The 18,783-nt window shown below is 37.1% G+C and overlaps 1 protein-coding gene across 2 annotated transcripts; it reads left to right on the forward strand.

Moving 5' to 3' along the window:
- The first annotated feature begins 894 nt into the window (after positions 1-894).
- PTPN20 (protein tyrosine phosphatase non-receptor type 20) lies at positions 895-18,365 on the forward strand. 2 transcript variants are annotated; one of them, XM_075548813.1, is made up of 4 exons: positions 895-1,089; positions 4,834-5,049; positions 16,217-16,279; positions 18,300-18,365. In XM_075548813.1, exons 1-4 carry the CDS (start codon positions 895-897, stop codon positions 18,363-18,365), a joined length of 540 nt encoding a protein of 179 aa, XP_075404928.1. The 2 variants fall into 2 exon arrangements, with proteins under 2 accessions (XP_075404928.1, XP_075404929.1); XM_075548814.1 differs by lacking the exon at positions 4,834-5,049.
- The last annotated feature ends 418 nt before the right edge of the window (positions 18,366-18,783 follow it).

Consider the following 18,783-nt stretch of genomic DNA (forward strand, 5'->3'; position numbering starts at 1 on the left):
CATTCTGGAAAGTAGGTGAATATATTGCCTTTGCCGGACACTGAAAGGCCTAGAGCATCAGAAGCTAGGGTCAAAGGTGGGCTGTGATCGCTGATGAGAGGCAAATCCTGGGCTCCAGGGAACTTGACTGGCACCCTCACAGGAGACAGCCAGCTGTTGTATCTGTTCTAATCTTTTATCTAAAGAAGCACAGTATTGTGGGGAAAGGTTGCTACCAAAGATATTTTCTCCAATTAACATGATACGGACTATTTGAACAAACAACATTCAGGAGAGGAAAAATCTCTGCTTGACCTATCAGTAAACTTAACTGCCCAGAGAGCTCCTTTGTCATTTCACAGACATTTGGAGCTCTGACCCCACTGCTGCTCCTCACAAAGGATAAATCTGCTCAGCAAATGAATAGCCTTCTCTGTCATGTAACTGTCTTATCAATAGCCCTTCCTTACTCCTCACAGCCATTGAACCAGTTACCCAGAAAATACAAGGAACTTTCAGAAGTCTGTGGAAAAAAATCCATGATCTTTCATTGAAAATTTCCACAAACCCCTGTATATCTCTGAAGTCATTTTAATAGGTTTGGGGGAATAAATTATTTAAAACCATAGACTCAAATAGCCACTTTGAAAAGAAATCCTTATATCGGGCTCTCCATTGGTCAAATAAATAATATGAACTTTTATTTGTTAAATGCTTTCCTTAAGTATATCAAGTCATCTGCTTTTCCTTTATGTATCTGGTGTTTCTGTAATAGATGATTCAACACGTGTTCCTCTCGGAGAAAGCAATGACTACATCAATGCTAGTTACATTAGAATAGTAAATTCTGGAGAAGAATATTTTTACATTGCTACCCAAGGACCACTACCAGGCACCATATGTGATTTTTGGCAAATGGTTTTAGAAAATCAAGCTAATGTTATTGCCATGATGACCAGAGAGATAGAAGATGGAACTGTCAAATGCCACCGCTACTGGCCTATCTCTCTTAAAAAACCTTTGGAATTAAAATATTTCCGCATCTTCTTGGAGAACTACCAGATACTTCAAGATTTCATCATTCGAATATTCAAAGTTGTGGAGAAGACTGTAAGTGTTTAAAAATCAATACTAGTTCTGTTCTCCTAAAAAAGCAATAAGGACTATTATAAGGAATAGAATGAGAAATATGCATTAAGTCCTTAATATAGACTATGTCTGTGCCCAGCCCTACTGGTGCTTACTGAGTAATAGGAAGATGGGTACCCTCCTGATGATTCCAATTACTGTGTTAAGTTGAAATAACAGAGGCTTGGAAGGGAGCTACTTAAGTTTACTTGGGGCTTGGGGAAAGGTTTAGTAGAGGTGGTGCCTGGATTGAGAATTACTCATATAAAATCAATAAAAAGAAGAAACAGATCATTTAAATTAAAATAGCATATGGTACTATAGAGACATGTAAGTAGGTAAGTATTGCTGAACATGAATATTCAATGCAGGTAGTAATTAATGAGAAGCGAGATGAGGCTGTAGGTGAGACTAGCCAGAATGTGAAATGTTTTTAATTTCAGATAAGAACAACAGATTTTATTAGAAGGATATTTGAGAGACATTGAAGAATTTTAGTAGGAGAGAGGCAGGATCAACTTTTCAAGAAAGTTGGCATTAGGATGGAAACAGGCATGGTCATTTTGCAAGTAAAATTCATATATGTATACCTTATGGGTGACAATAGGAAGGGTCAAAAACTGCTCAAACCAATTCAGGAGTCACATGTGTCTATTATGAGTTTAAATATGTAGTTTTACTAAATAAAAAATGTATTTAACAAATTTCAATAGCCACATTTCTAGTGTTCATTAGTCACCTATGACTCGTGGCTATCATCTTGGACAATATGCATATGAAATATTTTCATCAATTTAGTAAGTTTTATTGAGTGTTTCTGGTTCTGGTAATTTGTGTTCTTCTAGCTCTAATAGATTCAGAAAATAAAAAAGGAATTATATGTAGGAGAAGATTATGTATTATGTTTCTCTAAGTAAATTTGCAAGGTAGAACATGAGGTCAGCAGGAGTGCAGTGGGTAGAAGTTGAGCAAAAGACTCATGGGAAATGATGAGGTTTTCAGAAAGCAGTGGGGTTTGGAGCACAGATCATGGTAGGAAAAGCGTAGTGCTAAGGTTTTAGAACTCACAAATCTGTAATAGTAATGGAACATTTTCCAGCTATGTGATTATTTCTAGCACTCTAACTCTGGACTTGCTGAAGACAGATTGTGTGTGGGACTGAATTGGTTGGGACATTGTATGTAGCAAGAACTAAGAACAAAGGAGTTAGTTGTTCAGTAAAAGAAGAATTCAGAAGTCAAATATGAATCTCAATTTCTCAGAGAGGTGAATCGAATGAGAGAAGGAGGGCAAGGAGAATTAGTGGAGGTTTTTGTAAAACCGGAGAGCATCATTTGTGATGTTGTTGGATTGAAGTGAAGCAGGGATGAGCTTTTTCTTGTCAGGAAGTGATGTTGTGTGTAAGAACTGAAGATTGCATTTGATGATATGTCTAAAGAGTGGTCATTATCACAAGAACTAAAAGAAAAGTTGTCCTTTTACCTCTAAGAAGGAACTAAATATATTGTGGCTTTATGATCTGTTGAGATCTGCATTCATCTGGCATGATGTCGAAATACGTAGTAGGGAGATGATTATGTTCTTCAGTGTATATGGAAGATCTACCAGAAGAGCAATGAGAAAATAGAAGCAGGGACCTATGTGCTTCACAGGAAAAAAAGTAGATTTTATACAATGGCAAATTCATGGCAAATGGAATTAAAAGATAATGGACTCTTTCAAACTTTTTTATACCTGTAGATTTTTTTGACTTGTTTTTGCTGTCGTAAACTTTTCTATACCACAGAAATTACCAACAAGTTCTTTTTCTTGTGTATTTCATAGTGACATTGTTTACCTTCATCAACTATGTACACTTTACTCTCCACACGTCAGTTCTGAGCGTGTGCAATGCATACTGCGAAGAACATGGTGTGTGCTTGAATTATATAAGCCAGGTGGGTGGCACAGAGGGATTGTCTGCCTGCAAGGATGTAAATGTTGAATGTGGGTCTGAGTTCAGGCAGAGTGGACTTGACCTCGTGGAGTCAGGTTAAAGGGATATGGAAAGAGGCCTTTCAAATGAGACAGCATGCTTTAGAACCGTGGCACTCAAGCTTCCAAAGTATGCTTCAGGGGTTCGGTTTTGGTGGCAGTCAGGAAATCTTCAAGGACCACCTTATAGCTTCTCAGGAGATTCACATCACAGCATAGATTTAGCCCAAACAATATATGGCATGATTATAGCTTTCCTCGACTTCACAAGATTTTAAAGTATTGTTTTCATCATTCAGTCTCATGTACCAATGACTTGAACTTTAGTTTTCTGCTTGGTGTCCAGTAATAAAAGGTGTTGGATATCTGTTACTCACCTCTCACCTCTTCCCACTGTCATTTATAGATCAAAGGATAGTTCCATATTTTTCAAATCATGTGTAATACTGAAAACATCAATAACTAAAGGGATTTAGGGATTTCTTAGATTTATAATTTCAGGGAGTTTTAGAAAACATACGAGGAGGATTTCAATAAACATGATAATCCATTATCAGGGGATCTCTAAGCACCACCATCTTTATTAAGGATGTTTATACAAAGATGTGTTAGGGGGCGGAAAGGAGGATAAACCCTACTGTAAATTGTTTATAGGCTCCTACTTGAAGACAGTGTGGACCCCACACTGAAGGGAGGATGACCCCTTTCTCAGGAATTATGGGAAAACTCACAGTGCTTTTAGGGTTTGTTTGTTGTTTGTTTGCCATCATTAAATCTTTGACGATTCTCCTTCCAAAGGTCAGTTCAGGATTAGGAGGCACAGTCTTCTCGCATGACCATTTGATCATTTTGTTCTCTTTGCCAAAGAAATGCAGTGAACCCTCTTCAAGCTACTGGACACTATTAAGTTGTTTAAATTTAGTGTCATGATAGTTAAAGTTAATGCCTTTTTAGCTTATTCCTAACATATCAACTCACCTTTTACTGTAAATATTTTATAATATTTCTTTTTTCTCTACCCTGATGGTGCAGAACAAGATGATAGATTAGAATCCAAGAGGCCTGATTTATAGTCCCAATGCTAAATGTTATTACACTTATGACCAAAGCATAAATCCCTTAATACCTCCAATATGTTGTCTCTTTGCCTATAAAATAAAGACAAATAATACCTGCCTCACAGAGTAGATGTAAGGATGAAATGAAGGCGTGCACGTGACGTAACTAGTGCAGTGCTACAACACAGCCAGTGCTCAGTGCATGGTACCTGTTGGTGGTGTTCTGACAGTGATTGTCTTTCCTGGAAAAGGAGTTACTAACAACTTATAGACTTCCTTAAAAGTATCAAAATGAGGTTTTAAGTACTCATTTGAAATCTCTTTATAATGCCATCTCAAAAAATCCAAACTTCCTACCATGGATACAATTCTGATTCATAGCCAACCACAGGACAGAACAGTACTTCTCCCGTGGATTTTAGAAACTATAAAACTTTACAGGAACCGATTACCCCATCTTTCTCCCAGAGAGCAAGCACTTGGTACTTTCCAATTGCTGACCAGCCAAACTCAAAATCTAGTATTTCACCAGGGCTCCTTAATACACCATCTAGCCATGATTATTGTTCCTGTTGTTATAAATGAGGTCTGAATATAATAAATGGATGACATTTTCTCAGTCTTTTCCTCCTTCTCCTTTATTTTCTCTATTTTGTTGTCAATCTCTCGATCTGTGTCAATCTCTCTCCACAGACTGGAACTGTTCACTTTGTAAAACAGCTGCAGTTCATAAACTGGCCAGACCATGGCACCCCTGCCTCAGCAGATCATTTTATCAAGTTTGTTCGCCTAGCAAGGAAGAGTCACCAGAGGGGACCTGTCATTGTTCACTGCAGTGCTGGCATAGGCCGAACTGGGGTTCTGCTGTGTGTGGATGTTGTGTTCTGTGCCATTGAAAAGAACTTTCAGGTAAGTGTGTGAGTCAAGCAGATGAAGTAAAGTTGCCAGTAAATCATAATTTTAACACACAACATTGGAAAGCTACCTTAGGTCGTAAAATTGAAAGTTCGTGTAGCTCAACTTCGTGCAAATTACTTAACCTCAATGAAATTTTGATTCCTGAGGCTGGTTGTGAGAGTTAAATTATAGAGAGCCAATAAGTAACTTAGGGCAGTATCTGGTACAAATCGGATACACCATAGGTATGAATTCATTTTCTCTCTCCTGTCTTCCACTCTATACCTGTTATTTTATCTTTTTAGAATACTATTACAGAATGTACTTGCTTTTGATGACCAAAAAATATATTCCCAAGGGCATACTAGAAAAATCACAGCTTTTGGAGTTAATGAGAATAAATGGTAGAACTGCCCCTGTGGGTTTCCAAGACTATAAATCTTTACAAGATCGAAAATCCTAATCTTTATCCTGCAAAGTCTCTTATGATTTTGAAATCTTGATCTTGGGGTGTGCATTCTAATTCATAACCCACTCTGCTACCAGGACACGATGACAGTGAGTTTTAAATTGGTTGCTATTGTTGTTAGGTGCCATCAAATTGGTTCCCACCCATAATGACAGAATGCACACAACAGGCCAAAACAATATCCCATACTGTACCATCTTCAAAATTGTTCCTTTTCTCAAACTCATTGTTGCAGCCACAGAGTAGACCCATTGAGGGTCTACCTCATTTTCATTGCCCCTTCACTTTACTGAACAAGATATCTGTCTTCAGGGATTGATCTCTCCTGACATTTCCAAATATGAAGTCTCACCATCCTTAGCTCTAAGGAGAATTCTGGCCATACTTCTTCCACGACAATGATTTGTCCTTTAGCTGTCCATGTAATTTTCAATATTTTTCACCAGCACCACAATTCAAATGCATCAATTCTTCTTTAATCTTCTTTATTAACTGTCTAACTTTCACATGCATATGAGGAAATTAAAAATGGGTGCATACGCAAATGTGGTGGAGAAAGCTGAAGGTGCCTGGCTAACAAAAGATACAGTGTCTGGCGTTTTAAAGGCTTAAAGATAAACAAGCAGCCATCCAGCTGAGAAGCCCACATGGAAGAAGCACACCAGCCTGTTTGATCATGAGGTGGCGATGGGATCAGGTATCAGGCATCAAATACCCCAACCAAAACAAACAAACAAAACACATATCAATGGAAATGGGGGGGGGGGGTCAGAGTGGAGACCCAAAGCCAATTAGACACCCCCTGTCAATTAGACACCCCCTGTCAGAACAGCCACAAGGAAGAGAAGAGTAAGTCAGGGTTCAGTATAGCTCCGATGGAACACACAACCTTCCTCTAGTTCTTAAATGCTTCTTTCCCCCCACACTACCATGACTCCAATTCTGTCTTACAAATCTGACTAGACCAGAACATATATACTGGTACAGATAAGAGCTCGCAACACACGGAATCCAGAACAGATAAACCCCTCAGGACCAATAAGGGGAGCAGCAATACTAGGAGGGTAAGGGTAGGTGGGGAGTAAAGGGGAACCAATCACAATGGTCAACGTATGGCTGCCATCCCAGGGGGACAGACAGAAAAGTGGGTGAAATGAGACAGCAGTTGGTGAAAGACATGAAAAAATAAATAATTTATAAATTATCAGGGGGGCATGGTGGAGGGACAGTGGGGGAGGGAGGGTGGAAAATGAGGAGTTGGTGCCAGGGGCTCAAGTAGAAAGAAAATGTTTTGAAAAAGGTGATGATAACATATGTACATATGGATATATATATATATATATATGGATTGTAATAAGAGCTGTAAGAACCCCTAATAAAATAAAATTTAAATTTTAAAAATGCCATATCTTGGGTGAAGTCCACTTTAGTCCTCAAAGTAACATGCTTGCTTTTCAATACTCTGAAGAGGACTTGTGCAGCAGATTTACCGAATGAAAATTGTCTTTTGATCTCTTGACTGTTGCTTCCATGAGTATGGATTGTGGATGCAAGTAGTTGTCAATCCTTAACCATTTCAACCTCTACTCCATTTATCACGACGTTACCCGTTTGTCCCGTCATGATGACTTTGTTCTTCTTTGCCTTGAGTTGTGATCCACACTGGAAGCTGCAAGTCCTCCTCCTTTCAGCAATCAGGGTTGTGCCATCCATCAAAGGTTTTTTAATAAGCAGGTTGTCATTGTGATTCAAACCAAACTTGCTGCCAACATCAAGTTGATACTAACCTGTAGTGCCCCTCTAGGACAGAATAAAATGGCCCCTGAGGGTTTCTGAGACTGTAACTCTATAGACGAGTAGTAAGCCCTGCCTTTCTCCTGAGGAACAGCTGGGGGACCTTTCGAACTGTGGACCTTGCAGTTAATAGTGCAACTCATAACCCCTATGCCACCAGGGCTCCTCATTAAAATGATTAGGGAATGTGATTTTAGGTTCATGGTCAACAGGTTTATTAGCCCTTCTTGATTAGACAAAATTGGTGACTCAGGCCATGACCCAGTTGAGTGACTGTAGGCTTCACTTGAAGGAATAGGTAAGACTGTGCCTGTGTTAAAGATGGGTTCACTCCAAAAGTAGAGCTAAAAGGGAAGGAACTAAAAATTCTGAGTAGTTGAAGGCCAGAAATTTCAATATAGTAAGTCTCTCCTTTGTGAAAACTCGTGGAGAAAAGATTAAGTACTCTATCCCACACTGTGTTCCTGCATGAAAGACACCCTGTTTGAGGTTGCTGAAGTAATTAGGATAGTAGGAATCATAACAGCTTTAGGGAAACTCCCACTGATTGGTGCATTCATTAAACAGTGAGCATCTATTATGGACCTAAAAATGCAAAGAGTTTTTTTAAAAGTCATAATCTAAGACATCAAAGAGATCGCCTCAAATAGGTAGCAGTTAACTGTAATATAGTTCATTGATTAAACCAAGGAACTTTTATGGGTACTCACAATGTGTCAAACAGTCTTCTAGGAGTTGGGTATATCAAGGAAAATGAAACTTCTATAGCACGTACCTTTCTATAGTTCATAAAGCAATACAGTAAACATTGTCCAGTGTTGTGATGCCACATACAAGTATATGGAGACAAGAGAGAGTTTTTAAAAAATCATTTTATTAGAGGATCAAACAACTCTGATCACAACCCACACATCAATTGTGTAAAGCACACTTGTACATACATTGCCCTCATCATTCTCAAAGCATTTGCTCACAGGAGAGAGCTTTATGCCTCCTTCTTATACACACAGTTCTCTTCATCACTATGCCAAGGCTGGGTGGGTGCAATGCTGGCTGCAGAGGGCAAGGTCTGTGTCCTACCTTTGCATGTTCGGAGCCTTGATTTAGGGTCAGCTTTGGCAATAGAAGTCCTATGATTTAACCGATATTTCAGTAAGAGGGAACAGGCTATGTTGATTTTTGTGTTTCCATCTTAATTGTATTCTCCTGGTTTCTGAGCCACTTCAGAGTTGAGTACATGGGAATGGATATCAAACATTACATGGGTTATTAGAAGAGAGAGCATGCCATCATCAATCTTGAAGACTTCTGACATTAGCCTGAACCTCATCAGGTCTTATGATGATGGAAACATGTACAAATGTGCTTGACACAATGGTGGATATATGTGTGGATTGTGGTAACTATAAGAGCCCCCAAGAAAATGATTGAAAAATAAAGAAAGAAAAACCACAACCAGGGGGAAAAAAAGAAAAGAACGAAAGAACTGAACATTCTGACACTCTGGTTTGTGTGTTTTGACATATTAGTTAAATTATTCCAGCCAATAACTAGAATAGTTTTATATATGTAAATACATTTATATATGATGATGGTGAAATAGATCTATGTGCATATATTTATAGGTTTATTGTTAAGGTAGCAGATGGACATTGGGCCTCCACTCAAGTACTCCCTCAATGCAAGAACAGTGTTCTATTAAACTGGCATTCCATGATGCTCACCTTCCCGACATGATTGCTCAATACAAATGGGTGTATAAACAAATGTGGTGAGAAAGCTGATGGTGCCTGGCTATCAAAAGATATACTATCTTAAATGCTTGAAAGTAAACAAGCAGCCATCTAGCTCAGAAGCAACAAAGCCCACATGGAAGAAGCAGACCAGCCTGTGTGATCACGAGGTGTCAAAGGGATTAGGAATCTGGTATCAAAGAACAAAAAAGAAAATCATCATTGTGAATGAGGGGGAGTGCAGATTGGGGACCCAAAGCCCATCTGAAGGCAATTGAACATCCCCTTTCAGAAGGGCCCCAGAGAGGACTTGAACCAGTCAAGAGTGCAGTGTAGCAACCATGAAACATACAACATTCGTCTCTAGTTCTTAAATGCTTCCTTCCGCTCCTGCCCCCCGCCATGTCACTATCATGATCCAAATTCAACCTTACAAATCCAGCTAAACCAGAGGATGTACATTGGTACAGGTAGGAACTGGAAACACAGGGAATCCAGGACAGATGATCCCTTCAGGACCAGTGGTGTGAGTGGAGATACTGGGAGGGTAAAGGGAAGGTGGGGTGGAAAGGGGGAACCGATTACAAGGATCTACATATAACCTCCTCCGTGGGGGACAGACAGCAGAAAAATGAGGGAGTGGAGACATTGGGAAGTATAAGATATGACAAATTAAAAATAATTTATAAGTTATCAAGGGTTCATGAGGGTGGGGGAGCAGGTAGGGAGGAGTAAAATGAGGAACTGATACCAAGAGCTCAAGTAGAAAGCAAATGTTTTGAGAATGATGTACAAATGTACAAATGTACTTGACATACAATGTATGTGGGTATGGATTGTGATAAGGGTTGTACAAGTTCCCAATAAAATGATACTTTTTAAAAAAGCTTTATTTTCCTTATATGTAAAATTGAAATATCATCTTATACTTAGTAAGTATTCAGAAATTCTTTATTCCTTTTTATGAAGAGGAAACTAGCATCAGGATTGATGAGCGACATTAAAAACTAAAATTATGCACATGAATTACTTGCTGAAAACTCAGCAGCCTGAAAGCGCTTATTGATGATCAAAGTCCAAAGTATACCCTTCCGTCTAGATTAACCCTGAGTGTGAGGAAGACAAAAATACAACTCAACTACACTGAAAGACAATATCATGATAAACGAGGGGGTGAGGAAATGATGCTTTCAAGAATGAGTAGAATAAATTAAAATTAAATCCACATTGTAAGTGCATCTGCAAGCAACACCCATAAAATCAGTAGTCAAGAAATCAAAACATGTATTTTCTTTGAGCAAATCTACTAATGACCAATTTAAATTATTAAAAAGCAAAAATATAAAATAGTGTTAAAAAGCAATGATGTCATTTGAGTACCAATGTACTTTAATTGCCTCATATCCATTTGAAAGCTGGACAGCAAATAAAGACTGAAGAATTGCTGCATTGACCTATGGTATTAGCAGAGAACGTTTAACACTAACAGGTGGACAAGCTTTACCGTGCCACTAAACACACTACTGGATTCAGCTGACAGTTTGGGGCAGCAATCAATTTTTGATGAAGCATTCTATTGATTTATCTTCTGGCATAATTTTGTTTTAAATTTATATGTTTAGAATATGCACAGTAAAAGTAAGTCAACAGATTCCACACGTGCCATTTTGTATCATTTATTACATCCATTGAGATGTACAATCATTCTCACCTCCCTTTTTTGAAATTATTCCTCTGCTACTGACAAAATTTCCCCTGAAGGTTCTGTCTTTTCTCTTGAGACAGTACTGTCCATTGAAGCAACTCTGGGGGTGCTGTTGGGTAAGGATTGGACTGCTAACCATAAGGCGGACAGTTCAAAATCATCAGCCACTTTGTGGGGAGAAGGATGAGGCTGTCTGCTCCTGTAAAGATTTACAGTCTCAGAAAACCTATAAAAGAATCAACTTGATGGCAGGGGCATTGTCAGTTTGACCTTACATTCACCCACCACTGCCACGGAGTCAATTTCAACTTAGAGTGACCCTGTAGAGCAGAGTGGAAGTACTTTCTAGGACTTCCAGGGCTGTATATGAACAATCCTTATAGGGGCAGAAAGCCTCATCGTTCTCTGATAGGTAGTTCGTAAAAGAGAAAAATATTTAAAACATACATTTTTCACTTGTGAAGTTAAAACTTTTATTTTTAAGAAGACTTTAGTGGCTATTTTTGGTTTAAGGTCTAAAGATTATTTTAGGGAAATAATCTGATATGTTCACCAAAACTTCATGGCTTCAAGAAGTCTGGTGTTTGTATTAATTTGACATATTATTTTGTATTTTTCCCCTTGTGACCAGGATTCTTCTAATCAAAAGGAACTTTTTAAAAATCAAAATGCTCAGTAATCGTAGTGAGGTACCATCCATGTTTTTTCATCTCAGGCAAAGGAGGTAACTGTTCATGGAGATACTTAATCATACATCCTTTCCTTTTCCTACTGACTCTCCTGCCTCTGTTGTTCCAGACATCATTTTTACTTGGCCAAAATTCTTGGTTGTTTGGCAGTTAAGATGAAGTCAGCCCCCATGATGAGAGGTAATGGAATACAATTACTTTTGTGATGAGATATGTGAGCGGCCAATCAATTGAAAATGAGCTGCCTCGGTGGTGTGGCCTGCTTCCAGTATATGTGGATGCTTTGGAAAAGTGGGCATGCCTTTGAAAGGGTCTAGATTTTATATCTAGCTCATGATCAGACCTCTGTTTTTTTGGAGTTGAGCCACAGTCCTGCCACATTGTTTACTGATTTTATATCACCTCTTCAGCCAGAAACCTGTCATCTGACCTTCTGCATCTATGTGTATAAGGAGGAGCCTCCAGCCTGCCATCTAATACAAGGACTTGAAACTTTGTCCACCTTTATAACTCTGAGCCATTTCCTTCAGATAAAGCTATCTATCTATCTATCTATCTATCTATCTATCTATCTATCTATCTATCTATCTATCTTTCTTCCATCTACCCAGCAGTCTTTTCTCTCTTCTCTTTTCTTCCTCACCCTCTCCAGAGTGTGTGTGTGTGTGCATGTGTGACCTACTCTAGAGGAAAGCTTCTTAAGTTGGGGTCTCAACCTTTATATAGTCACATAATTAAATTTGGGGTCATGAAAATTTGGGTAACAGTAAAATGTTTCTCAATATGCAACGACCAAAACATAATAAAAATCAAGAGCATAATGAATCTGAGCACTTGCTTCAGGATGTCTCAAGGTGCAAAGAGGCGTGAGGGTAAAATGTTTAAAAAGTCCTATTTTAAATAACTCAACCCAAGAAAATGAGGAATCATAAATTTCAGATAAAATAGATACAAACTCTTTTGGATTTCATCTATTGGCAATCATTTCACCATCACCATGTGGCTTACCAGTATGGCCACTTTCAGAAAGCTATACCATTTCCTAGCAAACATTCCAGGAAACTTGTTGTGCCTATAATTTATCAGTGTTAAAGTTGATATAAGTTTATTTCTATAATATGCCCAATAGTATTATAAACTTAAAAAGATTCTCACAGAAGTCTTTTTTCCTGTCTACATTTTTATTTATGTTTTTCTTTCAAACCATTTTATTAGGACCTAATCCAGACATAATTCCATTCCATAGTTAATCATATTAAGCAATGTTGTACAGCCACTGCCACAATAGTTTCAAAACGTTTTCTTCCTTCTCGTACCTTTTGATATTAGCTCTCCCTTACCCACCCCACCATATCCCCTGCCATTTCCCCACAGAAACACTTATTCTAATTATTGTCTCTATAGATTCACCCATCCTGGGTTTCATGTACATAAAACATAGAAAAATACAGAACAGAGAACCAAGGGAGTTACCAACAATGACAAAATACATCAGAGTACATGCACAGACTATAGTTTTAAATATAGATCAAGCACAACGTGTATCAAAAAAGGAGATTATATAACAAGGTTTGAACCATTCGAGTCAGATGAATCATTTAATGTACTATAGTCCTCTCGCCAACACTCTGATAAGCAGGTTATTTCGATTCCTCCATTATGGTGAGGAGGGAGATCCCCTGAGGCTTCTTCCCTGGCTCACCCACAGTCCTCTGCACACCAGAATCTCACAATTTAAACTCTGATAGTAGGCTTTTCTTCGGATTTCGATTGTATAACTGACAATCCTTGCATCCGGATGTAGGTGTGCTTTTCCTACATTCTTCCATGTGGGCTTAGTTGAAGCAAGTTTAAATATTGCTTAGGCCTAGTTTTCTTTTATGGATTGTGCTTTTGTTATCAAATCAAAAAACTCATTGCATCACCCAGAATTGTAAAACTAACTTTTATTTTTTTATACTTCAGTACATGATCCATGTGTGTTGATTATTATATGAGTGTGTAGTTTACATCTATCTTTGTTCGTTTGCTTGTTTTATGCCTATAGCTATCCAATTGTTCCAGCTTCATTTGTTGAAAATCCTGCCTCTGTAGAATTGCTTTTACACTTTGGTCAAAAATCATTTGGGTATATTTGTGTGCGCATATATTTCTGTTTCTGAATTTTGTTTTGACTGCTGTGCTATATATAGCAAGATTTTACACTGAATAGAGGATCCATCCTATTTTTATTCATCTATTTCAAAAATTGTTTTTAATATACCAAGATATATTCTTATATATAAATTTTATAAGAAACTTCTTTGTCTACATCAAAACTTGGGTTTAGAGAGGGATTTCTGTAAATCTATAACTGAGGATAATTAACATATTTAACTATTATGTTGAATCTTCCAACCAATGAATACAATATGTTTTCCCATTAAAAGATTTAACTCATTTAATAAGCATTTTCCAGTTTTAGCATAAATATCTTATGACTCTTAAAAGATATATTTATGTTTAAGCACTTTGTTTTTGTGTATTAATCTTGTATCATTTGACCTTGAACTATTAGTTCTAGGTGTTGGTTTGTGTGTGTGTGTGTGTGTGTGTGTGTGTGTCTTTCTCTCGCTCTCTTTTGTAGATTCTGTGGGAATTCTACATAGACAATAATGTCACCCGACAATAGAGACGGGTTTGTATTTTCCTTCCTACTCGCTAGGCCTCATTTGTTTGTACCGCCTTCCTGCTCCGAGTCGGGCTTCCAGTGCTGTGTTGCGTAAGAGCACCGTGAGCAGGCATCTTTGTCTTTCTATTTTCAGGCAGAAAAGAAGTTTAAACTTTCTCAGAATCCGGGAAGGAAAATGATATTTCCAAACTGTTGTGGTAGTAATTACACAATACTGCTTGATGTGATGGAACTATGGAATGAAATGATACATGCATAACTCCCAATGAAAAACTTTAAAAAGAATAAAATGGCTCTGTAAAAAATTCTGTAGAGGATGAAAAGACATGCTTCAAATTGAAATAAAAATATTTACACACTACATAGTTAACAAAACGGAATAAAGAACCAAAGACAATCCAATTAGAAAATGAACAACATACATGAATAGGTATCACATTATATAGGATAAACACAGAAAATAAATGCATGAAAAGATGTTCAACTTTGTAGGTTTTAGAGATTAAATTAAAACCATTATGAAGTTTCACTATACACCTACCAAAATGGCTAATCTATAATGTAGTAGTAATATCAAATGCTGGTGAAAATTTAGAGAAATTGGATCATTCCACTGCTAGTGGGTATGTAAAACACACTGGAAAATAGTTTGGCACTCTCTTTTTTTTCAGAAGAATCCCCAAGCTAAACGAAAGTTACCATATACCCAGGTGACAGAATTCTTTGACAATTATTCCAGAGCTATGACAACTGATTGGCATAAATATCCTTAACAACTTTATTCATAATAGCCCCAAACTAGAAATGACGCAAATGTTTTTTAAGTAAATTACTTATTAAATAAACTGATACTCATCGTACTGTGGAATACTATCTGTCAAGAAGAAGAAAGAACAAACTACCAATATATGCAACAACTTGGAAGAACCTCCATGAAATGATTCTCAGTGAAAATCGAAACCTGAGAACAAAGCAAGCCATTGTCTAAAGATTAGATATTGTATGATTCCAACCATATAACCTTCTTGAAATAACAAAATTATAGAAAAATAATAGATTGCCAGGATTAGGAATGGAAGAATGGGTATAACTCTAAAGATATAGTATGAGAGAAACTTGATTCTGACTGTGGTTAAATTAATAATCAGATGTACTAGAACTGCATAAAACCACACACACAACTGATTGCATGTAAAACTCGTGAAATCTGAAACAAAAAAATTTGATGAACTCTACCAATATCAGCTTCCTGTTACTACATTATCTTATTTTTAGGAAGATGATATCATTGGAGGAAACTAGGTGACGAATACATGGAAAGTCCATGTATGTTTTCCCCCTATGTTTTTACAACTAAGACATAATTAACAATATGAATTATTATAAAAATAGAAAATTTTAAAATAAATAAAAGCTTGTAATTTATAGGGGTTTTATATACATTGGATTGTAGTTGACAAGCCTAAAATATTACATCATTGTGTCGCACATGTTGGTATTTTGCTTACATAATAAATTATTATTGTTCCTGTGGAACTAGCTTCCAAAATGTGTACATTGTGCTACAATGATTACGCTCTTGAATGCATGATTGCCATAAACATTTATACACATTTGTTCTTGTTTCTGATCTGACTGTGAAATGTTAAAAGCTTTGTAGCGCACCAGCTCACCAATCATGCTAGAGGAGCGTCTTCATCATGTAGATTGTTACCCAAAGGTTCGACTTGAGTTGATAGGAAGTCTGAGGAACAACCGTGCTGCTATCATTGATAGAGATACCTTCTGTGTTTCAAAGCTTTCCAAAATTACATCGCTGCTTTAAATTCTTTGTGTGGAGATCATAGGGATATTCTTGGGGGCAATAGTTGGTTTGATTTTGAGAACATTTCTTATTACAAATGTTTGCTTCCTGCTTTCTCCTGGAAACTTAGTTAAACAAATCTTCCTTATCCATTGGACTAGCTTTGAAATATACATTTTCTTGTGGTTAAAAATGAAGTCTTTCTGGTTAAATCTTGACATCTCTTTTACGGGAAAGAGATACAGAGTACTCATTTGGCAATATATGTGTTTTTCCCATATGGGTAATATATAATCACTTCCATCCTGTTACAGTTCAACATCAAGAATATTGTGGCCCAAATGAGAGAACATCGTTGTGGCATGATTCAAACAAAGGTGAGCTGTGACCACATAAACTGTAATAGTAAATACTAATAAGAATCCTTTGTAGGATATTGTAATTTATGAAGTTCTTTTCCTTACATGTTTGAGATGCATATCACTTTTGCTCTAATATTGCTAATATTACAGTTCTAAACAATGAAGTTTATATGGCTATTCAATCTCCTAATGCCCAAATGCATCCTTTCCTTATTCCATATTATTTAAGTAACATAACTAAGCTAGATTTAGTAAATTTCCAGGTAGCAGTTATGGATATTTTAACAGTCTTTTTAGTACTTTAGCCATATGTCATACAGTTCAATAATGTAATCATTTCAAGAAGAGTTATACAATTGTCATCACATTCAATTTTCGTCTTCCCTGCAGTCATCATTATTCATGGAATTTTTTTTCTAATTCAGGCAAAAACGATACACAACAGAACATTCTCCAGTTCCACAACTTCTGCTTGTATAATTCAGGGTCATTGATTAGATGCTCTTCGTGTTGTACAATGATTATTGCTAGCTTTTTCCAAATTGTTCTACCACCTTGACATAAACCCGATGCCCTTGTGCAACAACCCTTTCCCCTTCTCCAGTAATCACCATTGACCAAGTGGGGTTTCCTTCTTCCTTCCTTCCTTCCTTCCTTCCTTCCTTCCTTCCTTCCTTCCTTCCTTCCTTCCTTCCTTCCTTTCCTTCCTTCCTTCCTTCCTTCCTTCCTTCCTTCCCTTCCTTCCTTCCTTCCTTCCTTCCTTCCTTCCTTCCTTCCTTCCTTCCTTCCTTCCTTGTTTTCTGGATATAGTATTCACATATCATATAATTCCATGGTTAAATCACTTTTTAAATGAGTTTTATAATCACAATCAGTTCTAGTGCCCCCTCTACCCTCCTGCATTCATTGTTCACTCCCCAAATTCCCTCACCCTCCCTATCTCTCACCCCCTACCCCCACTTCCCCTATAAATCACTGTGTCAGTTACTTTCTCTCTGTATCTACTCCTTCTGTGCTTCATAAATTGGGAAACCCACCAGAAACAATAAAAGACAAAGTGAAGTGGTAAGGATAAAATAATAATAATATAAAGATAAAAATACAAATAATTAGTAAAACAGAAAATACGATCATCAATATTAAAAGGGGGGGTGGATTTTTATCATGGAACAAGCAAGAAATACTTGAGCCTAGAACAAATCGACATTGGGTCAATAGGGAGGCTAACTGACCAAGTATCATGTTCGATCCAGCATAATCAAGTTTACAATGATTTCAGTCTGATAGTGAGCACTTTGGGATATGTATTTACCACTAACATACCAAAAAGAAGCTTTGGTGATGGGAGTTCAAGCCAACCCAGTGTCATCCAGAGATGACATCCTGGAAAACCCTACGGGGAAGGTCTGCTTTGTCACATACGGTTGCTCTGAGTTAAAATCAAATTGATACCACTTAAAAACAACCAAATATCAAAACAATTAAAATATATTTTCCCCGTATGGATCAGACTGGTTACTCATCACTAGGAGAGGGGATCAAGAGAATATAAAATACTGAAACGTATGCCTTTGCACTGATTCTGACTCATGGTGACCCTGTATAGATAATGAAAACCCTCTGGTACTCCTTTAGGTTGGCCTACTTTTAGTGTCCAATGACATCGAGCATTTCTTTTGAATTAGAGATGTTTGAGAGATCAGAAGATCTCTCTTAAAAATAAAAATATCTCCCATTAAAATGTCAATGTTAAGAATTTTTTCATTTTAATTCAGCCAAGGTAGATAAAAGGAAATTGAGTACAAGAGTAATTTTGTCATCTGTTTACTTAAGTTCAAGATGGAGAACTATTTTATGGCTATTATCCTTCTGATATCTTTAAACATGCAGTTGCATAATCAGTATTATTTAAGTCTTTGCTTTTTACTTTTTAGGAACTATTCGGTGTAGTTGAAAGATGTATGTTTTCTCTGAAAGTGAATATTGATGATACAGTACTTAACATGCTGTTGTTTTTTCATGTTTATGTATATAGGAGCAGTATCACTTTTGTTATAAAATTGTGCTCGAAGTTCTTCAGAAAATTCTGGCTTTGGATTAAGAAAGACTTCTGTTGCTTCTCACTTGAAATTACCAAGTGGCTTGGAACCTACTCACGAAGAACATGTTCAAGCTGCGTCAAAGGGATTTGCCATATATACACAATGATTTCTTGATTGATTCAGTTGATTTTCTGTCTAAAACTCCTTGAACCCAGCATACTTTGGTTTCCTGTTGGCTCATATATGTTATCAGACAAATAAAAATGTATTCATCAAAAATTCTCAAAAAACATCAAAATGTTTTTTAATGAAACAAAAGTTCCACTAAAGAAAAAAAATACTGTAGTTTGCTATTTGGATGAAGGGATTGCAGAATGCAGTTAATGAAATAAACTGGATCTTATAGAGTCCTTATTCTGTGAGAAAGTAGGGCCAATAATCTATGGGAACACATAATGATCTCCTGCAGGAATTTTG

Source organism: Tenrec ecaudatus, chromosome 4 (genome assembly GCF_050624435.1).
Source record: "Tenrec ecaudatus isolate mTenEca1 chromosome 4, mTenEca1.hap1, whole genome shotgun sequence".
NCBI lineage: Eukaryota > Metazoa > Chordata > Mammalia > Afrosoricida > Tenrecidae > Tenrec > Tenrec ecaudatus.